Source organism: Pelecanus crispus, chromosome 10 (genome assembly GCF_030463565.1).
Source record: "Pelecanus crispus isolate bPelCri1 chromosome 10, bPelCri1.pri, whole genome shotgun sequence".
In the NCBI taxonomy this organism is placed as follows: Eukaryota; Metazoa; Chordata; class Aves; order Pelecaniformes; family Pelecanidae; genus Pelecanus; species Pelecanus crispus.
This window is the reverse complement of record NC_134652.1, coordinates 5,744,930-5,770,219: the sequence shown is the minus strand read 5'-3', so window position 1 is coordinate 5,770,219 and position 25,290 is coordinate 5,744,930. Positions and strand designations below refer to the sequence as shown.

Below are 25,290 nucleotides of genomic sequence, written 5' to 3'. Positions count from 1 at the left end.
AGGCTTTTTTTAGGTTTCTCGTTAGAGGAAAAAAATGTTTAAAAAGCATGAAGACAAGAACTTGTTTTTATTCCCTGGTGTCTTCATACCAGGGTTCCTGGAAGTTGAGTGAAGTCTCTCTTAAGCACGGATTTCTTCTAAAGATTCAGTGTGAAAGTTTCTGACATACTTAAAATGAGACCTTAACGGTTTTATAATCTTAAGAGGAATTTTCAAGATCAGACAGCTGTTGGTTACACGTAGGATATAGGAATTACCACGTCATTGTTACCTAATAGGCATTTGGGGGATGTTTTGCTGGTTCTCTGCCCGCGATGAGTGGAGCGGGGAGGTAGAGCAGGGTGATGACCCGAGCTGGAAGGGACGTAAACTGAGCAGGGCTGGAAAAAGGAGAGGAGAAATTATTCCTGACTCATCTGTTATATTTTCAGCCTTCTGCAGAGAAGAGAATACCACGTCTGCTTTAACCTGTTGACTGACATATTCTTTTTCATCTGTCTGCAGGAAATCAGGCAGACTCTTTTTCCGTTACTACCTGACTTACATTTCTCTTAATGTTTCCAGTTCAGACAGGACTACCATTAATGATGTTTTCGAGCTCAGCGCTTTGCCCTTGTCCTGACTTGCTCTTCACCTTTTTTTTTTCTTTTTTTTTTTTTTTTTTTTTTGTGTCTGAGCATCTGCCTGCACCCTGCCTTCCCTCCTCATCCCCCAGACGGGCCGGTGCACCCACGCAGGGCATTGCAAGCGCAGGGAGCATTGCTGGCATGGCCACCCGGAGCCGTGCATCTTTGTCAGAGGGCTGCTGAGTTGCGATTAATTTGTCGTCATCTCTGATGAGCCCGGGCTCAGCATTGTATTAATATGGCAATGCCGCTCCGGGAACAGCGTGTTCCTCCTCGCGAGGCTGCGTTCCTCCAGCCCGGGGCTCCAGCCTGGCTGTTTATGCAGAAGTTGGGTTTCCTCCCACCTCACCGCTGGTGTTTATAGAAGGAATCGCAGTTTCCTGTTGTGTTAGATGGAGCTGTCGCTCCGCTCTGGACGCCTGCCCTCCCTGCTTACGCCGAATTGCTTTTCAACCTCATCTGCCCGAAAGTCTACTGGTGTTGCTCGCTACCACTATGATTGTGAGGCTGACTTTTTGCAGGGGCAGCCACTGCACTTGGCTTCTAGAAGATTTTCTGGCATTTCTGAGAGTTTTTATATACATATTTTCTCCCTGTCAGGTTCTGCAAGGGTTGCTAAAGCCTGAGACTATTCCTGTGAGATAAAATAGGTGTTATGCCCATTTTAAAGATAAATCTGAGACGCCAAGGATTCAAATTACTTTTCACAAGTTGCAGAGAGACTGAGTAACATGGCTTAGACCAAGATGCACGCACCCTGGGTGTTCCTCCTTGGGTGTTCCTCCTTCTTCACAATGTTCCAACCATTTGACATCTATCTAGCAATTCAGTAGTTGAACTGCAACAGAAGATACTCTGTATCTGATTCATTTACTACTTATTCTGCCTTGTAGACAAGTGGTAGGAGAATTTTAGCTGAACAGGAACTGTTAAGTTTTATATCTGAAGTTATGTAGAAACTGCCTACAAGGAAGCCGTAGGCACGTTGCCCAGGGACATTGCCCATTGACCGTTTTCAGTGGCAGGAAAATCTTGAATTACATCGGGACTGGATGCCAGAGAGGTCTCTCCCATTCTAAGAAGGAAGCTAGTCCAAAGAGGTTGGACCAAAGTTCTCTGAAGACTCTGTGGTTTACAATTTAATTATCTTCAAATACTTTTTTGTTTGTTTGTTTTCTTGTTTTATAAATGCAGAAGAATGTATGTGTCATTCTCTTCGTGTAGCCTGGTCATTCATGTGTTACCGATACCTACTTTTATGTATCCATATGTTTGCATTTTCAATAATTCACAGTCTTAAACTCTAAGAGGTTTAGGGCAAGCATTAATTTGTTGCTGGTAGTTGGGAATAGGATGCACACAGAGGCTGAGCTATCCAGTGCATCGCAGCAGCCTCTGCACCAGCAGCAGGAGGTGAGGTTTGTCTACTTTACAACCCTCTGTATACAAACTTTGTATAGATTCCCTATTTTGTTTAGCTTGACAGTTTGGGTTTTTTTTTTTTTATTTATTTAAAATCAGTGATTAAAATTAATGGTTTCAGGCTTTTGGATTAGCAGGGAAAATACAGATTTCAAAGCCTGTTACTTGCAAGGTCTCTGGTGCATTTGACAGAGTCCTTGTTAAAGGTTGCCAAGAAAGAATTGATCATCTAAATATTACGATGATGTAAATGGACTTTATTTTCCCTTTGCAAGTTTGCATTCATGCCAAAAAGCAATTTTACTTTAAATCCTCACTTTATTCTTGCAGTGGTTCTTGCTGCAGGAAATATTTTAAGTGAAAACCAGGTTCATGCAGTTTACTATTTGGTAGAATAAAATGGTTGAAATCTCTCCATTGTTTAGCACTATGAAAATATTTTTGCTTTTAGGGATGTCACAGTAATACAGATTTTATTCTCAGAAATCTGTGAAGTGTCTTCAGTTTCTCCTTGGATTACACAGGGAAAAAATAACTGATGTAATAGTAGCTTTATTAGCAAGGTGCTGTGGTTTAGACCTCTCAAAATTCCCTCCACTGATCTGAAAGTTGTTCTTAAGCAAATCGTCTACGATACGTAGAATGTTGTTTCATATTTTCTTAGTGTTTTCATTGCCTAAGATCCTTTTTTGGTGTATTACACAATTTATCCTTGAATAGGAAGTGGAATATTTAGGCTTGCAGTTTTATGTAATTTAAAAAAAAAAAAAAAAAAAGAGTGGCAGCAGATTCCCATACATCACTTTTTCCTTGTGTCTCTCCAGCGGAGCTTGCCGATACCACCATTTTCAGCATGAGCTAAGCACATTTGCTGGAGTTTTTGTTTCCATAGTAGCGTCAGAGGTTTTAACGTTTTCCTATATGACATGAATGGGAGTTTGTACAAACACCAGCGGCTGGAGTTTTATTTGGGAGGGTGGAAGTTCTCCAAGTAAAACTTTACGGTCTTGTGGTTTGTGTTAGTAGTCACCAATTCTGCCAGCCCAGAGGTTTCGTGAGTGCTTAAGCCTTTCTGGTTTTGCTCTGCAGAGAAACACAAACCCAGGCTGTTCTCTCAGACTCTAGTGTGCGTATGCACCTGGGATTGTGTACCTGAATATAACGTTAACGTGAGTACAGGAGGAAGTAATCGCCTATTTTCAGCAACCTGGGTAGCTTAGTACATTCAGTTAGCCCATAAACTTCAGCAGGTTATTTATTTTATTAATTGGATTAAATAATCCAAAGGTTATTTTAATTTGGTTCCCCTGGAAGGACAGGGTCCTTGCACTTTTCCAGTACGAAGCATCTTTTATGATGAACCTGGAGACGGTGCTCCGCTGCTCACCCTCCCTACAGTTTGCATATGAGCATCCTCCTTAACAGTTATAAAATTACAGATACTGATAGTTGCAGCTGTCTTGGGCGATTACTGCTTCGTGGGAAGTTGTGGGGTTTTTTAGGTGTCTTGGGTGATTACTGTTCCATGGGAAGTTGTGGGGTTTTTTAGGTGTCTTGGGTGATTACTGTTCCATGGGAAGTTGTGGGGTTTTTTAATCTTAATGGGAATGCAAGTTTCTTGCTGTTTTTAAAGAAATCGAAGGCTCAATTCCAGACTGAATCTGAGCTTTTTGACTTAACACATGAGGATATCTGGTGTGGTCACGTCAAGTGAGGGTGGGGGGGAGAGACTTGCTGGCGTTTGCTGGGGTGTGCCTTTGTTTCCCCTCCCTGTATCTAGGATAAAAAGTCCCATTGAATGAGATAATTGTATCGGTTCTGACTTCAGGCAGTGGAAAGGGGACGTGGGAGTGTTGAGGATGCCTTAGCCCAGGCGAACTGCAGAGGATGCAGAGGAGAATGGGCAGCGAGCTGAGCCGGTCCTGACGGATCAGAGCAGAGCCCCCTTGTTTGCAAGGGGGAAAACCGCATGAAAACTGGATGGGAAAAAGATCCGTTTCTGACTGTGATGTGCCTAAAGCTTTACGTGAAGAGCTGCTCTCATGAGAGGTGGACCTACGCTGAGAGAAGACCTTCTGGAACATCAGATAGTGTTCTCACAGCTGAAGGGGAGAGGTTACTTTCTTAGGAGATTCTATCTCCAAAGCATCCTTTCAGTTTAGCTGAAAATATTACCAAAAGCAGCATGTATGAGATGTGAGCATTAAAGCATCAATGCCACTTTGAGGAATGACCTAATCGGAACCTAGATCTTAATATGATTTTTGGCTCATCTTTATGAAACCAAATTATTTCAGTTGTTTACAGCCTGGTGTGCTTTTTTTCCATGGCTTGGTATTCTGTCTTGCCTCCTAGCAGTTTGTTTACTGATATTAGCCCTATTAATGTCAGTTGGCAGAGTTTTTCCTTTTCATTTGAGGGCTGACAGCCAGCACACCTTTGAAGTCCTTGAAGAATTAGTTGCCTTGGGAATTTTTCATGCTGTAACCTATTTATGTTTTTTTAAGTCAGTTTTTGATCATTGACTGAATTGACAATAATCTTCATAATGTCATTAATAAAGGTTTCTTAACCATGCTCGTGGGTTCTTAGGGCATTGTGCAATAGTTCAGTAAAAACATTACAAAACACAAATAATCACAGCATATAAATAGAAAAAGGGACAGTCTGCAAAGATCTGAACATCAAAGTATGAAGGTGTTTCAGAATTAGAGCTTTATTCAAGCCCATCTTTCAATATTTAAAAAAAAAAACAAAAACAAAAACAAAACCCAGCCCCAAACACAAAACAAACAAAAACAAACAAACAAAAAAAAGAAAATATTCTAGTGGGAACAAAACTCCAGAAGGGTGTGGTTTAAAGAAAAAGGTCAGAAAATTGGGGTAACTTTATTCTTATGAATTCAACACTGGTTATGCCAAAGAAACAGTTTTTAACAGAGAAATCTACATTTTGGGGACCAATTTAAGTATAGAATTAAAGAGCTACCCACCTGCTTGCAGGGTACCTACAAGTCAGGATGGACGTTGTGGTTAGATGTATGTATCAGAATATCCAGGCAGTGGGGATTAAATAGTCAAAACCGTATCATCAATCAAAACTTAAAGCTATCGCTTTTTTTGTAGCTTTATAGACAAGCACAGTCTGCTAAACCACTACTAGGCATCTTTTTTTGTTAGTGTTCGTCAATGAATGCCTCTGAATGGTACTTGGACTTTTGTTTATTTGCTTTAAGAAGGTATGTTTTCCATTTAAGTGGGCAGTTGTTCAAGAGCTGTTGCAAAACTGTGTTACACAATGCAAGAATTCCTAATACATAAGCAATAGGCAGGCGTGGCAAGCTGTTGTAAGCTTTTTAGGTCAGTATGCCATGAATCAGTATTTATTATCTAACTTTTTCAGAGTATGAAATTCTGACCTTTTAACTGTGCAGCTTAGTTTGGGACTGCGCAAGGAGGCGGATTATACGCAAAATACTGACACTTCTGAAATCTTGGTGTTCGTAGCCTGCGACTCAAAGCGAAGGCAGCTCTGAGATGAAGTATTAGTAGTCTCACCATGTACAGCTTAGGCATCCTTTCTCTTCTTGAATAGCTAAATGCAAAAAAGATTGAAGGCATTAAAAAAAGCTCTGTGTTTCCTGTGCAGTTCCCTCATCCGTGGGAGCTCTCTTTTTCAAAGGGCGGGATGTGACCTTTGAATGTCTACGGCATTGTAACTGAGATGAAATTATTTTATAAGCAGTGATCAAAAAGCATATTGTTGGATGCAGTAGTGCCCTGAGGCGTTTTGTCCCAGCATCGCGTTAATCCGATCTGATAATCTGTCAAAGCTCCTATTTAATGTGAGTGAATACTTCCAAACTGCAGTTCTCATTCTTCTACCAGTTTCCCAAAACACTCCCGTTATAGTTGTCAGCTTTATAGCGATGACGTGGTTCATTTGATACCGAGTATTTCTGATAAAGAGAACATAAATCCTCTGGTAAATTGTTGTTCGTCATTCAGCAAGCCCTTATGCCTTTCTGGAATTGAAGTCCAAGGAAAACAGCTTATACGTAAATCAGAGAAAGCACAGAATACTTTTGAGGAAAACAGTAGGTGAGGACACAAGTTTCCTGATCAACATTCCTGCTTCATAAAGCAGATTAACATCGCCGAACTCTGATCTGAAACTGCGTAGCGGATTATGTGGTTACTGCTGTGGCTGTTGTTCATGATTAATTGCATTGAAAAGCCCTTGAGATGCTTCACAGGGTATAAATGGGAAAAAACATCTTCTCGAGTGATTGGATAGTGTTTGGGTTGAGCATCCACCCCTCTCATGAGGGCACTGCGTCCTAGTTGGCGTTGGTAAGCCACCTGAAACCCGTTGTTTGCCCCTGAATCAAGCCGGTATCTGGTCGGTATTAAAAGCAGCAATGTTTTGTTCCCAAATCATTCCTCTGAATCTCCTGCTGTGCGTTTTTGCCTCCAGTATGTACTTAAAAATGTGCATCGTTTTCCAGTCTTGTTTTCCGATAATGAATGTCATTCAGGTGTCAGTATTGGGATGATTTTACAGGATAGTCCTGTGTCTCCTTCTACAATTCTGCAAATAAATCGTCCCGTTAACGCCATCACAGGCACTTACAGCATCCACAAGCTGCTTACTGCTTTAATCTGTGGACGGATTTAGAAACCAAATGGCAAGGATGGATAGGAGCAGCACAGCACGTTAATACTCATCTGAAAGTCAGTTGCAGATTTGGCTTGTGCCTTTATAACACGAGATGGATGCATCAGATAAAATGGGAAGATTGATGAAAACAAAGGATGTTTCTTGCCTCTAGGGAAATACAAAACAACTCTTTGGGGTGTTCCGGTTGCTTAGTTGCTCCCAATTTAAAAAAAAAAAAACAACCCCAAACTTTTGTCCGTGAACTACTTGAGAAGGGGAAGCTGTGTCAGAATTGTGCGTTTTTTCCAGAGATTTTTAGACATCTGATGGTGCAGGCAGGTTTTCTGGTGGCCACAATAGGAGTTTGCTATCCAGTTGCTTTTGAAAATCCCACTGACCTCTCTTGAATACTCAGTGACCATGAGCTTTTGTGTTACAGCACTGCCCAGGAATGCAGAGCTTTGTGGTCCTATTGTTTTCGTGTGTGTATCTCTTTTACAGCCTTGAGGGTGGTTCAGTAACTCCAGCGTACGGGGGATCCGCTCCTCTGTGGAGCTGATGGACCACGGGTGGTTGCAGCGGAAAGGCTGCCGTGGGTACGGCTGTGTAGGGCGTATGTAATGTGCATCCCCATATAGGTGCCGGGCAGAGGCTGGTGGTTCGAGCTGTGTGGGGACACGGGTGGGAGAGGCAGCACAAACCTCCTACCCCAGTTAAACTTTCACAGCAGCTGCTGTAGGCTTACACGGGGGTTAGGACCTTGTTGTCCTCGGCATTTTACAAATGCAGCAGCATGAGACTTCAAAAACCACTAAGAAGGCGTATTTTGGCAGAGGAACAGAGCCCATTTGTTTAATCGGAGAAGACCATACAAGCTAAATAGACCATCCAGAAAAGAGGTGAGAGCAGAAATGGAGGCATCTGAGTGCAAACTCCCTTTCACAGAGGAAGAGCGGGGCAGTGCAGATGTGGACTAAACCCTGCGCTCCTCCAGCGCCTCGTCCCCGGGAGCCGCCGGCGGTGGGGCGTGCCAAACCTGGGTCTGCGGCTGCAGCCACGCCTGGGGCCGTGGATCTGCTGCCCCGTGGCCCAGTCACGTGCACTTGAAAGAAGAAGGTTTCGTGGACCCGTTTGTCCTAATGACAAAGCATGCTGCCTCTTCTGTGCCAAGAGGCAGAAGGGAAATCGGGGGGCAAGGGTTATGCTGCAGATGACTTTTAAGGAGGGGAGAGATAGCCGCTTGGGGCTTTTTTTAATTCAGGTGTTCTGCAATGACCTTTCTCCTGTCATTTGAAGAACTCATGACATGTTTTCTGTTTCTATTTCAGGCCAAGAACATCCTAATAGCCTGCGGCACAAATACAACTTTATTGCAGATGTGGTGGAGAAGATAGCTCCTGCTGTGGTTCACATTGAATTATTTCGCAAGTAAACAAGATGCCCAGTTTTGATTTCTGTATTCTTGAAAACAGCTGCCAGTGTGCCAGAAAGGTTGATTGATGCTATGTAATAGCAAAGATGTTTTTGAGATGATGAATATTTGTCATGCTTAAGAATTAAAGATAATTTAAGAGTCCTGGCAAAAAAGTTAAACTAATGCATGTGCCTTATCTTCTTAATGATAGTGAGTAACAGCAGATATCCTAAAGCATTAAAAAACAAACTCTTCTTGGTTGTGTGTTATTTGGAATGATTTGTGATCTTTCAGCTTTTTGCAGCGATAAATGTTTATTTCCCATGTCTTTCAGACTGCCTTATTCGAAGAGGGAGATTCCTGTTGCCAGTGGTTCGGGGTTCATCGTCTCAGAAGACGGACTGATAGTGACAAATGCTCATGTTGTCACCAACAAAAACCGGGTGAAGGTGGAACTGAAGAACGGTGAAACATATGAAGCTAAAATTAAAGATGTTGATGAAAAAGCTGACATTGCACTGATTAAAATAGATTCTCAGGTGAGTCGTTAAAGCGAGACGCGTTTTATTCCTCTTCATTTAGTATCCTCCTTTCCTAAAGCTGTTGCTAATTTTCATGTTTTAAGGAAAGGCTAGTAGTTTAGTGGTCTGAGTTATAGAGAATCTTTGAGCTAGGTGGATACGGATTTTTAAAAGCCAAGTTCGTGGTTGGTGGTGGTGAATTTTATCACCTCTCAGTGTAAAAACCAACATCATTTACTGGCTGGTTTACACACGCTAATATAACTCTCTCCTGAGAAGAATCGGGGTTGTTCCCTTGTAGTTGGGGGAGGGATGTATTAGTCTTTCTTGTGTGCCTATACTGAAGTCACAGATTGCTTTTAGAAGATATATTTGCGCCTGCAAAGGGCTGTACCACACTGGTGTAGGTATTAAAATGGGAAAATATCTCAGGAAGCGTCTTGAACATGCAAATTAAAGCTGGCTTGGAAAGATGCTCTTACACTGTAAGTGGTTTTCTGAACAAATGGGTGCGCAACTTCCCATCCGTAATCTTCCTCCACGTCAAACATAAGGCTGTCAGCATTATTCTGCTTCCTGCAACAGCAGAAAAGCTGTCATGCGGTTCGGCACATGTTGACAGCATAACGCAAGTGGAATATTATGTCAAAATACTGCTGTGTAATGTAGATGCAATTAGATCCATGTGATTGCTTGGGGTGCTGCTCGTATTGGTTTCCCTTGTTTGGACTGTGAGTTAATGACCTCCAAATTCAACGGGTAAGATCGTTTCATTTGAAACACATGACTCAAAAATGTCTAGATCTTGCAGTGTGATTTTAGTTCAGACCTATTCCCCAGCGAGGTCAAAAGTGTTTGTGCCAAAGTTCATGACTAAATCGGACGTCTAACGCAGAACTCTTGGATGACCCAAGACATGAAGTGCTCCTGCTGCTCCCTTGCCACCTTTGTCATTTGTTTTCCTATTGAAAAGCTTCTTAACACCAACATGGCAGAAAACCTTAACAATACCAAGAATGGGGTTTTTGCCATGTTGATTTTTCCTCTGTTTTCCTGAGGTAACCTATTTACACGTTTACCAATCGTTTATTTTCTCATTTTTTATATTAAAATAAGCAAAAGCAGATCTGCAGTAACAAAGCAAAGGGAAAGATCCCCAGGATGAGAACTGGCAGCAGCAGGCTGAGTAGGACATGGCAGGGAGTGAGGGGCAGCTGGAAAAGTGATTTAAAATTGGAAGCACAGCGTGGTGGGGAAAGCAGACCAGAAAATGCTGGTGAGAAGGGAAGCATTTAAGGCGATAAGAAGCTGAGCTTCAGAGAAGGAAGAAGCTGGTAAGTCAGTGAGAGGAGGCATTGAACTGATGTGACAGATTGTTTTGCAGACTTAAGAAGAGAGCAGACATAGAGTTTTATGTCATTTTTGGAGCCTAAAGGAATGGCTCCAAAATTTCCCTGGTAAGCTGCTTGCCGGAAGGGAGAACCTGGAAGACTGGCAACAGCTTGGAAAAAAGAGAATGCAGCCAGATGACTTGCCTGTAGTGAAAACAGGACTGGAATTGGTGATTCTAGTTATGACTTGCAAGATGGCAGATACTCTTCTTTTTTAAAAATCACTGCTGTGTAATTAAATGATAGTCATCATCATCATCTTCCATCAGTTTAATTTTTGGACATCATTGTGACCCTGTTTTGCAAACAGCACATCAGCGTTGCAACCTAATTCATTCATATATATTTGCAAATTCTTTAAGGCACGAACTTTGCCTGTCTTAGAGCTATCTAGAGGCAAATCAGCTACATTTTTCTTTTTGGGGGTGGAGAAGGGGAGGAATTGATCCGTTAATATTCAGTTGTCTATGAGAAAAAGGGTTGGTTTTAAAGAAACTTTGGGAAGTGTCTTAGTGCCTGGAGGCTGAGCTCTTTACAGTCCAGTACCTCGTGTGGTGTTCCCCTGCAACCCTGCCTGTTGCATCTCAGGATAATTTTGAGAAGACTTGGGGAAAACTTCTTGTATTGCTTGTTTTTTTCTGGGATGAGAGACCAGTTTTCCAGCTAGATCTAGTGACATGGGAAATCCCAATCCAAGGTGAGGCCTGAGGCACCTCTGTTTGCAGGACGGATGACGCTTTGCACTTGGAGAATTAGAAACACAAAATTTTAAGTGCTCACAAAAAGTTAAAATGGAAACGTGGTCAGCTGAGAAGTTGTTTTTCAGACTGAACTTTTATGTGACATTTTTATATAACCATTGAGGTTCAGTGTTTGAGCTTTCCTTTCTGTACTGAAATACCTTAAAATCATTCAGATTCATAAAAGCATTTTTAAAATCACAGAGGTAATAATTTGCTGGAAATTGAAATGTATTTGATGACTAAAGCAGTCAATGTGAGGGCACAAATAACCCTTTAAAAAGTCTGGATATGGCATGAAAACCATCCCTAAGAATTTTTCTGAAGTAAGAGGTGAAGTTCTTTTGAATAAATTATTTGAAGGTGACATCAAAGATGCAGAAATTTTTTTTTCTCCTGTTTTTCTGTGGCATGTTAAGGCAGGATCTGAAGGATGAAGAATGCCTCTGGAACAGAGCTGGGCTTGAAGTATGAGTTTAGGCTGTCAGCTGGTATTCCTAAAACTGTTAAGAATTTGCAGCAGCCTGCATGCTGTTTTTCTTTAAGCTGTGAACATCTGGGCAAAGACATTACTAGAGCTAATTTGGCTTTGCTGAGTGCAATAGGAAATGAAAGAGGGTGGTAAAATATGGGCACCAGTTAAGGATGAACCGTTTCCCTGATCAAATTCTTCTCCATGGAAAAACATACTGCAATCAGTGAGGAGCGGAAGTCTTGGAGTTGGTCTTGTAATCCTAAAATACGCTTATTTTTACAGTCTATAAAAGAGAGAAACTGTATTTCTTGTGTCCATAGTGAGAGACAGCAGTTTGCTGAAGCGTTGAAAGTAGGAAGTAAGATTGGAGTCATGTGGTAAATGCAAAGGCAACAGAACTATCCTTCCAAATGCAAACAGCTTTGAGGAGACAGCATTACTAGAAAGAAACGGTTGCAGGCAACTTGGATATGAACATGTAAAATTTATAAATCTTCCCTAGAAAAATTTGGACTTTGGCAGCGTAGGCAGAGGCTGGTGAAATGATCCATCCTGTGTGGCACGTGTGATACTGCAGTGAGCCTGAAACCCGTCGAAAATGTTGCACAACACTCCCAAAGCTAGCAGATGCTTTTGAGCTGGCAAAGCTTGATTATGAAATTCATCTCAAGACAAATAACTTCCTTGTTAAATGAGAATGTGTGATACAGCTGCTGAAAACTCTAAACACCAGAAGGAGGAAAGATTTTAGGGGTGGTTTAATGGACAGTGTCTGGGTTAATGGAGGGTAGAGTTAGAAAAGAGCCCTGTGCCCTCACGCAAATCGAAGCTGGAAGCCAAAAGTAGTGGAAGGTGGAGGCAGCTTTTTACCTGGAGACCCCTTTCACCCCTGGAAATGGGACTCTGCCCTGCAGACATGTATCTCTGTGGCAGGTGCCTATGGTTTGGCAGTGACTACGGAAGGGGGCGAGCATGGTGCATGACTTTATTTTGAGGTGTATCTTCTTCCTACACGCTTAAAAACCAGCCATGAGGCACTTGCCACTGACTCTGAAATAGCACCTATGTCATGGAAAACATGCCTGGGGCTGAAGATTTTTGTTCCTTGATGTGACCAGTTACTGGCTTCTATATCCTGGGCAGGATCTGGCATCTAAGTGATGCAGCAGTAATGGGTTTGTGACCGATCTCTAATTTGCGGTGGCGTTTCAGCCCCTCTGCGTAAGGTTTTTCCTGCGTTTTACTAATAACCATTTAGTTTGACACTTTTAAATCAACAAGACCTTCTGCCCTCATTCCTTCGGTGGTTTCGTGAGGCAATGCAATGTCTGTATCTTTGTGGTCAGAGGGGATTTGCTTTTTCCCCACCTCTGTGTACAAACTGGAGGAAGCAGGAAAGCAAACTATCCTGTTTATGTATCAATATTTTAATAGCCCGCATTTTGAAAAACCAAACTACTTGAATACCAGATGTAAATGGCTTTTCTGAAATGCTATTGTAGTTTGAAATCTGTCGCTGGATATTACGTTGCTTCCTCTCAAGAGCCTGAGGAAGCCCAGGTATTGGTTCCAGAAGTCTTCAGGGCCCATAAAAATGAAATAGCTTGTAAAAAGCTTGCATGTTAACTCCTGTATACTCATCAGTTTACACAACAGTGGTTTCCTGCCATCTTTGGCTCCTAGTAGCCCTCGCTGCGGGGACGATGTGCCGGTCTAGCTCCCCACACAGCAAAGCGCTCACACACCTCCAGCGCGGGTCTGCCAGCACCAGGGTATTTTATATTTTATTTTATTTTATTTTATTTTATTTTATTTTATTTTATTTTATTTTATTTTATTTTATGGGAGAATAGCAATATCTTGCCAGGTAATTGAAGCCCTGGTGACATAGCAAAACAACGCTTCATCCTTTTTTCTTTTTTTTCTGCAAGCTTCCCATGCTCCATATTTAGATAAAGAGACGGTTTTGTTTTTCTAACTATAGATGAAATACTTTTGGAGGCTTGTAATGCATTCAGCTTGGGTTTTTCATTTTCTTTGGCGTTTTGTCAAGCAGTTTCTAGATTGTAGATGACACTCTACATTTTTATATTCTCATGGCTTGTGTTTTTATTTTGCCATAACGTATTCTGAAAGTTAGTTGCATTAATGAGAACAGAAATGCAATTCCCAGGGAAGTTACATGTTTTGCCAGAGTTAGTTACAGCTGAATTGGCGTGCCATACAAACATTGTTTCTTTTCCACCTGAAAATAAAAAGCATGAAGGAAATCTGTCACGATTTAAAACAAATCGAATGTTTGTCTCCTCTTCATCAGTTTATTGAACTACTTCCTGCAAATTCATGACCTTCCTTCCACAAGCGATGGGGATTACAGAGCAGAGAAGGGATTTACTTGCTTTCTGTGCCAACATACAGATTCACTTATTTCAGGGAGGAAAAAGTTCCAACCAAAACACCTACCTACTGGTTATGGTCGTCTGCCTCTTGGTTTTTATTCCTCTGTGGCACTGGCTGTGCCCAGTGGTGGTTACGTGATGCCTCTTCGTTTAGTTTCAGAGCTGATTTGTCAGGGCTCCACTTATTTTACCTGACTCGAGCTGCGTTGCTAATGTACCTCAGGTGAACACCTGGCTCCTGGCTGATGATGCTGTTCTTCTGTGCTTGTTCCTCATCTCTCGTGCCACGATAGCTGCGTCTTACTGTTGGATGAAGCCGTTTCTTGAGGTGGTGTGCAGCTCTCCATCTCGTGGGAGTTATGTTTATCCAGGGTTTGAGTCAAGTCCATATATAAAAATGTCTGAAGCCCTTTGGGCTGAGAAAGGCTTAAAATATTAACACTAATTAATGGCTCCTTCTCTGGCTGGGTGTAAACAGTGAGTCATGTGCCACTTATGGTTTTGCATGTTTAGTCCTTTTTCTGTGTGCTTGCAGAATGCCTGCTTGCAGATTTGGTTTATTGAGTAAACATGGATCCCAGCAGAGCCCTGAGGCTTTATCAAATGAAAAATGGAGGGAGGAGGGAAAGAAAAGACGTTATGTGTTGCCCAAGGTCATGCAGTGAGTCACTGGGAAAGCTGTTTAGGTGCTGGGTGTTTCTGGCTCCCTGTTCATTGTGCTGCGAGGCATGCTCGTTTGCCTGGGATTTTAATTAACTGTTGCAGCAAATCTGTAGTTAACCGAAGAGAATCATGAGTTGTAACAGTAGTTACGTCATCCTGATGACCATCAGATGTTATGCAAAAATTGAAGAGTGTCCATTTGTTAAGCATAGTTATTAAGGGCCCTAGACCCGAGCACTTAAACTTGGTTTACAAGGACTGCCCTAACATCCTAGGCAAGAGCTTGCCAGTGGAAGGGCATGAGGGCACAGGCAGGGTGTTCTGATACGACTCTGGTTACAACCGCTGCTCCAAGCGCTCGCCCTGCATTTCCAGCGCTCCTCCTCTTGTGGCCTGCAGAAGGGCGTACTTCCCACTCGATCGCTCGACGCCCAGGGATTTTGGTTGGCTTTACACTGACTTAACTTCAAAACCACCTCTACAGTTTAAATAAATACTTGGGGTTTTTTTGATAATGGAAAGTTGAGTTCTGAATGTGGGAATGTTATTTTTAAGCTTTTTTAGAGAGAAAACCCAAAATTTAAAGCCACTGCAATGCATATATTAATCATAACCAATTTTTCATGGCATTTACTTGTAGAGGCACTAACGAGAGTATTTACGTGCAGTGCTGTTAGCGCGCTCTGCACCACACTGGGAAATCGTAAGGAATAGCATTTCAAGCAGTACGCAAATCCCACAGATTTTCATTTACCATGTAGACTCCCAGACCTTGGAGCTCTTTTTCAACTGTGCTCAGCATCCTTCTTGTTTTTTAAGTATGATAGGTACCCATGTGGGTGGTCCTCCCATCCCCTCCCCATGGCATGGGCTACGTAACAGGGAAATATGAATTCTGTTGGTTAACAGAATATGACACATCAAATGCTTTAGTTACATTTGTAGTTATCTTGAGATAGTGTATTTTTACATAAGGCTGTATCTCTTCTAGAAACGTACCTCATAGAGAACATATTTTCCAAAGCTATGTTTCATAATATGTGCAGAGCAAGGCGATTTTTGCAATTGATTTTTGTTCCTAGCAAAGGAAAGGTTAGCCAGACTCTTTCCAGAAGGCGTGTTGAATCACACGGATGACCCACAGCCAATCCACACAGCATTAGACTTTGAACTGAAGCCTAGCTTGTATAGGCACAGGCTTGAAAACTCAGCACCATCAAAAGTAATTGTATTAGTCAGAGATTGTTCATGTTTTTAGTTTCTGCTGCCAAATGCGATTTTGGCTTTGTGACTGTTGTTATAACTCAGGAACATTGTCTAAATCTTTAACTTTGTACACGACCAATCTTTCTTTTCTATTCATGAAGAAAAAAAGATTTCTGTTTTCTTTTGCTTGTCTATGTTTCGTTTGCCGATAAATGTCCTCTTTCTCTAGAAAGTATCTGTTTTCAGTGCGCTGGGATACAAACAAAACTTCTTGTGGTTTCTTTAAAACAAGGAAAAGCAGTGCCAAAAAGAGATGCTCTTCTTGACCAACAACATCTTGAAAACACGTGCTAAGTAAGCTTAATAGCATCTGGTGAGAGAAGGAAGGGCCAGGGTGCTCCGTCTATCCAAACAATACCCATGTGGGGCTGTTTGTGTTGCATATACTGCGTGCTTCCCAGCACAGCTAATCGTGGCTGCCTCTTCCCCGCTGTACTGGAGAGGTCCCTTGGAGTCAGGGCTGTGGTCTGAGATAATGAACTGCTCAGCAGTGTTGCCTTGGGATGTTGCTGCTTGTTGGCCGTGCTGCAAACACGATGGGGAAACCAGGTATCGCCATCGAATCCTTCTCGGAATGAAACCACAGCCTTGGTTGGGTTCATCTATGGCTGTGGCACTGACAGGGACCAGAGATAATTATTATTTAATAGTAGGGCATTGCTGGTTGTGAAAACTTTCCTCTGAAAGACAATTAGAAAGGGGAATGTTTTTCTCCTTACTGTGTTGCCTGTTCTGTTGCTCTTCCAACTGATTCTGTTTAACAAGCAGTCAGTTAATTATTTTCTTGCTGTCTGGAGACTGAAAGATAAGTTTCCATTGAGCATCTTATCCTGTCTGGGATTTGGCAATGGGTTTTATTGAAACAATCTGTTCATCTGAGTAAAATTTTGCTGGTGGAATTATAACAAAGTTGGATAAAGGATACACAGGACCAGGCTTGTTAAATATTAAAACCATAACTCCTGTATTTGCAGCAGCATATAGTGATGACTGATGCCTTTATTTTTTGCTTTCTACTTTACAGACATTGTGTATCTTGTAGGACATTTGAAATAAAACTGTAGGTGAAAAATACAAAGTGATGGGCATTTGGGTTAGTTTATATTAGTGGATTTTTGTCCCCAAGGTGATTTATCAATACAGGCTTTCAAACTGCTGGTGACAAAAGACACCTAAAGAGCTAGGTGCATAAATCTGCATGCTTTGGACAGGTATGGGATGAAAAAGGCACCTTCCGGAAGTTTTCCAGAAGGGATGAATTACAAGAAGGGGTATTAAGCCAATACGTACCTCCATTCTAGGTACACAGCTCAAGAATGCCATGAAGGTACCCCGTTTGTTAAAAAAGTGACTATATTACCCACTCCTTGGAAATTGATTTAAGTTAATCTCTAGGTGGGGCTTCCACTGCATCTAGAATCACTGGCCTGTTTTGAAGGTTTATACTAATGCCTTTTTCCTTTTGGGGACAGGTTTGTTAAGCAAAGGAAAGAATTTTGAAGCGGGGCAAGCTTGGAGGAAAGCTATGTTAAAGTTAGGTTTGCCAAGCAAAAGATACATCCCCTCAGACTTCTTCTGGTTTGATTTCGGGTTCAGTAACCTCCTACTCCTCAAAATCCTTAAGTCAAAACCTGAATTTATACACGTCCAGGTCCGTTGATGCTAAAAGAAATAGTCTAGTAACGTGATTAAATATGTAGTTAAATACCTGGAGAGGATTGGGATCATTTGGACAACAGATTAAACATAAAAGGAGTAAAAAAGATGTAACATCACTGAAAGGGTAAAGACTGATCTTTAAAAATGCAAAGAAAAGGAGAAATGGAGCTCAATGTGTATTTTACGGGCAGGTGATAAATAAAGGCAAAGTATTTATTTGAAATATGGTCTGTTTCAGAACACCCTTCTTAATTACTTGGTGAGTAGGAGGCCTTACGAGCTTTCCAGCTGTTTGCTGATTGCTGCGGGGGGGTTGTTGGTCCAGCCGGAATTGTCTGTTATCCAGCCAGTTCAGTTCCTGTGCAGATGCAGCATGTCTTGGAGAAACCATATTCGGTCCCCTTGATCCATTGCGTTGGCAAGGGTGTGTGGATCCAACCTTCCCTCCCTTTTTTTTATTTAAGTGCTGGAAGTTGCAGTGGTCTCTATTGATGCTGGATTTTAAGAATGTTTTGTGTCTTAGTGGGAATGTCTTCAATAACATGATAGTTAATATGTTTAGAGATAAGATGTTGAAAGGAAAATGTAATGGTATCCCCTACTGTCATAACAGAAAAATCCCATAAAGTCTTTAAATCCTGACATCTTCAGAAGGCGGCATCTGTGTATGTAGGAGGCAATATAATTATTTAGAAGAGGTACTCCATTGAAAAAAAATGTAAGATGAAACATTAGCTGGTGTCTTATGAGAATAAAAAATGCTTTTAACTATACATATGCATGTTTGATACACTTTGTTGCTTTCATGACTCTTTAGTGTTTGCTCAATATATTTTTTTTACTTCAGCAGCTGTTGGCTAATTATTTCAAGAAGCTGTTGGAAACAACTCACTCCTAGTATGATCAGATGTTTGCTTTGTACAGCAGAGCATAAATATTCCTTTGGTCTTTTAATTGTTTTTGATTTAATGGGTACCTGTTGTGGAAAAAGTACTCCTACAGTCTAAAGAGCCCACTCTTTAGAGCAGAAGTTCACTGAGATGTTTCTGTACAGAGCCACAGGAAATATTCAAAGAAAAGAGAGCGCAAAATCCTCAAGGGATAAAAACCTCTCTTTTTTTTTCTCTCTGCTGTATGAATGTATTCATATTTCTGTAGAATTTGTTCTACTGGTGTAGTAGTGTCTTAACAACGTTTGATTTTTTTTTTTTTTTAAGCTTATTTTATTTTTATTTGTAGGGTAAATTGCCAGTTCTTCTGCTTGGTCAGTCTGCAGACTTGAGGCCAGGAGAATTTGTGGTCGCGATCGGAAGTCCATTTTCTCTTCAAAACACAGTGACTACAGGGATCGTTAGTACCACTCAGCGTGGAGGGAAGGAGCTGGGGCTCCGCAACTCCGATATGGACTATATTCAGACTGATGCCATCATCAACGTATGTCCTGCTCTGAGTCTCGTCCCCTTCAGCTCTTAAATTTCTTGAATAGTTGCTTTGAAAATTTCACCAGCGCTATAGTTCTTAAGAACAGTGAGCGTAGTTGGCTTTCCTTTCATCCGTGTAAATATGGACATCTGCGCTGCAGCAGCACTTGATTGTTATTTAAAAATCCCCCAGGGAGCCACAACAAGTACAATATCTGCCTTCACTTGAAAATTCTTACAAATTACAAGGGAGGAGGCAATATTCTCTGGCAAATAAGTATCTTTTCGAAATCCATCATGTTTTCTAAAAAAGAAACCAAGCTTAGTTTAAGGATTCGAGTTTGGGTTTGCATTAAGGCAAACCAATAGTTTTTGTACTTCTACTGTTGGCCTTGTAAGAAATCGTCACTAACAGCTCCCAGAGCTGTCCTAAAATCTTCTAAGTTGCTAGTGTGGTACTATTAAAACAAAAGAAAAACCCTGGCTTTCTTAACTTACTCTGACAAGAGAAGGACTAAGCGTTTGCAAAGCTCAGCTAGAAGGGATGTTGTTAAGTGCAGTTAATGGGTTTGGATGTTAAGACTGTTCTATTGCACATATCTAATAGACAATGAAAAAAATTACTACAGAAATACCTCAAAAATTTCTTTTATGTTTTGCTTGCCATGAATTAAGAGGTAGATATTAAAACACATTCTTGCCATATGCTTATTTTCAGTATGGAAACTCCGGGGGACCCCTAGTAAATCTGGTAAGAGTTTCTTTAAGTTTGTTTGTTTATTGTTAGGCTTTTTAATTTTCACTTTTTAGTTTAAAAACAAAACCAAAAAAACCCACCTAAACAAACAAACAAACAAACAAAACCCCACACCAGAAATGTGGTTCAGAGCATTCAGTATCTGGCTGGCTACTCAAAATTCACATGGTTCTTACTAATCGCTTGCCTGTGTTTATGCTGGCAAATCACAAGACACGCTTGGATTTCAATATTTAAGGTGTTTACGGTTTGCATAGTTTTGAGCAAGTGTAATGCACCATTTTTTTTTTTGCCCATGCCTTGCAAAAAATAAAAAGCACATTTTAAATTTGAGGCGTTTGCACTCACTGTATGCCATGCAGCTGGCACTTTTTTTTTGCTTACTGAAACTCAGGTTAATGATTCAAGAACATACCTAGCCCTTTATGTTGAATCACACTGAGGGGGTTGAAAAACCCATGTATTTATCAGGATACTGGGGTTTATTTGCTGGTATTGTAGAACGTAGTCCGAGCTGACCTTGCAGCAGCTGTGGCTAAGCCCAAGAGAGAACAACTGAAGCGGGTTGCAAAGCCCAGCTCCTGCGTGAGAGCTCTCGGACGGGGGCACGCGGGGTCGAACGGAGGAGAGGCAGTGGTCCTCAACGAGGGATGGCACAAATTGGAAGAAAGAGTTAGTCAGAGTTTCTGCCTTGGAGATTTGGCAATTTTTTTTCACCTGACTCGCGGTACAATTTCAGCACCAGTAACCTCCATTTTAAAATTTGTAGTTGGATGGTTTTTATCTGGGATAGATCAGGGAAGGAAGCTGCTGAGATTTCAGAAGTGTCTGAATCATCAGGTGTCAGCAGAGATGTTTAATCTGAAATTCTCTCTTGGAGTCACATTACTGGGAAAAGCTTTTAATTTTGGTGAACTGCTGTTTTTCTTCATATTATTATGTGATATTTGCTCAGCACCTCACCTGCCGGTCAGTGCTGTGCTTCGTGAGGTGCCTGCTGAACTAAACAGACCAAAATTGGCTGTAGTATTGCTGCTCGTCTGCTGTAAGCTGGAGAGTCTGCCCAATTCTGATCTCTCTTCTGCTAGTGGCAATATGAATATCGACATTGGTATCCAAAACTGTAGAATAGTTTTTTATCAATAGAGGATTCAGATAAATTAGACTTAACGAAACCATTTAGAAAATTGAAAACCAGCTACAGAGTATGTTGTGTGAATTTGTCTTTGTGATTGCTTGAAAGAAATCATCCATTTCTCTTCAAGACGTTTCACATTTGCTAATGAAAATTTCTTATTTCTCCAGGATGGTGAAGTCATTGGAATTAACACGTTAAAAGTTACAGCAGGGATCTCGTTTGCTATCCCATCGGATAAAATCAAAAAGTTCCTAACGGAATCCCATGACAGACAAGCTAAAGGTACTGTACTTCACCGCTTTGAAAGAGAAAAACATGAAAATAGTAGTAAAACAGAAAGTCAACAGCCCTTGGGGCTCTCTTTTTGGTAAGAGCAATTGATCAAGACCTGTTTTCCTTTTTGTAGGAAAAGCTATAACCAAAAAGAAATACATTGGCATTCGAATGATGTCTCTAACTCCTAGGTAAGTACAAGTGGTGGTTCCTCACCTTTCCAAAGTGTGGGCACTGCATGCATTTGGATCAACCTCATGATCTGCAGAAACAACCAGGAGGTTCGACCCAGCAGCGTGTGCCTCCGTAGGCACTGGTGACAACTCGCAGCCAATTTTTGCTACCTGTTGCTCTGCATCTGCTGCATGGTTGAACTCTCCTGTAGACTCTATGAGCTAGTTTTTAAACAACTGCCTGGCTTTTTCTTTTCCTTAATGCTTCAGAAGAGAATAGTTAGCGATCACTAATTTGTCCCGGGGCTCTTTTAGTGTTGCTACCATCTGTCCTGTGCTGTCATGAGGGTTGAGGAGAAAACAGGACAGTATGTTTTCAAGAATTACAGCAGCTACATGCATATTTCCATTTATACAAAATTATTTTCATTAAACAATTCACTTAACGTAAAATGAAGCTTTTGTGTGGACTTGCTTATTCATCCTCAAACCAGAAAAGGCTCATGAGCAGGTGATACTGCATGCTGTAGAAATAACTTGAAGTTTTTACATGTGCAGGTGCAGGATCAGAGGTATAACAAAGCATTGAAAACTGAAGGGGTTTTTTTTAGGTGTTCAGGATCTTCTAGTTCTAAAATAACGGCCAAGTTTTGAAATGTTTTAACTCTGATCCTCTGTATCTACTGAAATAGGCATTAAAAAGCTGTATGCATGCAAAAAGTTTAGTAATTCTTGAAATAATTTTAAGGGTTAAAATGAGTTGTGAAGTGTCACATCAACGTGTAAAATACCTCAGCTAGCAAACGTTAAGTGAGTTAACTAAGTTAAAACACGTGATTTTTTTTTTTTCCCCCCATCTTGTCAAAATATTTTTGTGGCTGTTTCTTCATTTTTCAGCAAAGCTAGAGAGCTGAAGGATCGCCATAAAGACTTTCCTGATGTTGTCTCTGGGGCCTATGTTATTGAAGTAATTCCAGAAACACCAGCTGAAGCGTAAGTTGAACTACTTTTTTCTCAAAACCACTGCCACTGGCTTAAGGGGGTAATGATGGAGAATGTTCCCTGCTTAACTGGCTATCTTGGTTATGCGAAATTAACAGAATTACAACCATCTGATACCTATTAGGTTGTCTGCTGGAAATTATTTGTGGTTTCAGTCCAGTCCCCAATGGGTAATATTGCAAACGTATCAGGGTATTTCAGTGAAGTCTGTCAGCGTTCCTAGCTGAAAGGGCAAGGATTCAGTGGGCGTGAAAACTCAGTTTTCATTTTTCTCGGCGATTGCTTCCAAGACATCTGTTGTACCGATGACAGTGCTGAATAAAGACGTTTGCTTGTGCGTGCTCCCCACCGCCCTGCTGGTCACTCCTGTAGGAGAGCGAGGAAGAAGCGTTGCTTCCACCTCGTGAAGACGTGTCCATCTCAGCCCAAGCACCTCAGTGTTGGGCAAACCCACCAGCTCTCCTGGCGTGCCTCCATCAGGGGAGAAATCCTCTCTTGGCACGAGAAGCTCTTCCATGTGAGAGCTTTGTCAGGAGTCACATTACTGGGAAGAGCTTTTGGTTTTGGCCAGCTGGTCTTTTTCTTCGTATTATTCAGTATTTGCTCAGAACCTCACCTGCCGGTTAGTACCACGCTTCACGAGACGCCCGGCTGAAGTATGGCACCTGGTCTGCGGTCACTGGCACTGGTCTGCCTGTCTCTGGCTGGAGACACTTTCCCTTCAGAGTTTGGTTAATACAAAACTGCTCAGTAATCCAGGGTAGGAAATAGGAAACTTTATTCATTTTCTGAAACTAGAGATCATTTAAGAGAAGAGTAAATCTTTGTGGCCAGAAAGAGGCGTATGTAGCACCAAAGCCATGTAGGCAGAAAGCTACTTGGAGCAGGCATATGTTATCTCTTAGGGAGACTGCGAGGATGGTTGGATGATATCTTTTTGTTAAGTTTGCACACCACTGTAAGACATACAGTGTTAGCTGTCTGGCTTTTTTTCTAAATTATTGCTGCTTTGTGTAGATAATTCTTGTTGGCGGCGCTGTTTGTGCAGAATACAGGTGTATGTCTGTAACGTGAAATCCAACTGCAGTTTGTGTAGGAATACTGTGGTTGCTCCATTGTGGCACTGAACTTACTGCCTTGACATGCAGGTCCAGTCTGAAGGTGCAGAAAAATCATTATAGGAGCACGGATAATAGTTAGCAGAGAGTGGGAGAAGGACATTAGAGAGGTAGAAGAAATGTGAGGAAATGGAGCCTCATAACTTGAAGGCAAACTCAAATCAGGACACTTCATCTGAAGGCTGGCCTGGTAGTTAAAATGCAGCCCATGTTTGCTCTGTCTCCCCCACTCGTAGTCCTCTTGCCCTTGGTTTTTCCCATCCTCCTGATTTCCTCTCCAATGTGTGTTGTGTAGACCTGCTGGGTAGGGGATCAGAGCAGTTCTGCAGCGACCTGTCCTGGGTATGAATCAAGAGGAGAGGCTGCACGAGAGACCGAGATAATCTGGAGTGGTTTGTCCCATGAAAACGTTTTAAGCCATGCCTTCGGTAGGCAACCAGATTTGTTGCAAATGTTGGCCAAGGCATCTTGCTTGCAGGAGACACTCATGTAAGGCGTTTTCTGCGGGTGGAAGAAGCTGATGACTGCTCTGTGGTTTTGTGAAGAAGGATTATGCTGAAGGGCTGAATCATGTCTGATCTCGTTACTTGGTTAATATTTCCATAACTTGGAGCCAGATCGTTGTGCAAGACCGGGCAAGACGTTGTGGTCGATGGTATCCCTCACCACCCTGTTTCTCGGTCCCAGCAGCAGTCTCAGCCAGCGGGGGGAGAGACCCACCGCCCTGGGCAGGGGAGCCTCGCGGTGCCGGCTCCGGTTCTGCCGCATCTTGCTTTGAGTCGGGAGGGGTTTGTTTTCGTTTTGCATATGGTGCTGAGGTCAGGAGAAGGGATTCTGGGGGCTATGGGCAGGCGGGCGAGGGCAGTGACACGTATGCATTTTTGGTCACTGGGCTAGATCGCTGCTTAAGTTTAAACCATGAAGGTAAGCTGAAGTGGCTGCCAATAAGCTATGCATGGAGAGCAGCATGGATCCGGGACTGAAATTCCTCATGTGTTAATACACAGTGCCACTTAGATTGCTTTGCTATGTAGACGTGAATAAAAGCTTGGAAAACTTCCCCTCTAAAATGCCTGTCTTGTTGCAATTATTTTAAAAAAAAGTATGCCCCCCTCTCTTCTACCGAATCAGCATCTAGAACCTTTATTGCAGAATTACTGCAGTATTTGCAATAGTGAATTCCTCTGAAGACAGTAGAATATGGGATTCATCAAACTTGTACCTCCATCAGATTTCTGACGTTTCTGCATTGTATTGTAATCTTCACCCCTTCATAAATTCTGGTTGCTTTTTGCATGCCCGCTGTGTCTCTGTGCAACTGCTCTTGGGTGGGAAATAAGAAAATCCAGCAAGCTTTTTTTTTTTTTTTTTTTAAAGAATATTGTAAAGACAACAAAATGGCAATTATAGTAATACATTGCTGCTTTGTATTTTCAGTGGTGGCCTGAAGGACAACGATGTGATTATAAGCATCAATGGACAGTCGATAAGTTCAGCCAGTGATGTCAGTGACATTATTAAAAAGGACAGTACATTGAACATGGTTGTACGCAGGGGCAACGAAGATGTTATGTTAACAGTAGTTCCTGAAGAAATCGATCCCTAACCAGAAACATGAGCTGGATTTCATGTTTTCTTTTAACAGCGTTGGACGCTTATATTCTCTCTGTGCTGGTACAGGAAACGTTAGACTTCTGACCAACATTCTGCTTCTTCAGTGGATTAGTATTGGCCAACAGAGTAACTTCTAATAGGTTTAAGGTGCAAAATCAGTGTAATTTCACATACTCCAGATGATAATTTTTTTTTTTCCTTCTGTATTATGTATGCAATGTATTCTTTACTGGCTGTTACATTCCCGCTTAACAAATCGACGTTTGCTTCCCTGTGTTGAATAGATTTACCATTATTTCCGCTAAGATTTAAACAAACCCACGCACACAATGTGTGTTGTGGTATTCAGGTATTTATAGGTTAGCTGTGTTTTAACTGGAAATACCATTGTAAAGGAGTAGTTTGTTTAAAAGAAAACACAATTGGGGAAAAAAGTTTGGTTTATAAATACAAAGAAATCCCAACCAAAATAACCTTTTGAGGATCCCGTGCAGGATTTTAATACTATGATATTTTCCTAGTGTTATTAAAAGAGTTCAACAGTACTTCTTCTTGTGA

The 25,290-nt window shown here is 41.6% G+C and overlaps 1 protein-coding gene across 1 annotated transcript in view; it reads left to right on the top strand.

Moving 5' to 3' along the window:
- Positions 1-24,873, top strand: part of HTRA1 (HtrA serine peptidase 1) — a 33,336-nt gene extending 8,463 nt beyond the window's left edge. The window contains exons 2-9 of the mRNA XM_075717607.1: positions 8,037-8,136; positions 8,457-8,661; positions 18,476-18,670; positions 19,376-19,408; positions 20,720-20,834; positions 20,959-21,016; positions 21,896-21,991; positions 24,556-24,873. Of these exons, the coding sequence (XP_075573722.1) occupies positions 8,037-8,136; positions 8,457-8,661; positions 18,476-18,670; positions 19,376-19,408; positions 20,720-20,834; positions 20,959-21,016; positions 21,896-21,991; positions 24,556-24,724 (971 nt within the window). The 3' untranslated portion in view covers positions 24,725-24,873. The remainder of the gene's footprint in view (positions 1-8,036; positions 8,137-8,456; positions 8,662-18,475; positions 18,671-19,375; positions 19,409-20,719; positions 20,835-20,958; positions 21,017-21,895; positions 21,992-24,555) is intronic.
- Positions 24,874-25,290: the final 417 nt, after the last annotated feature.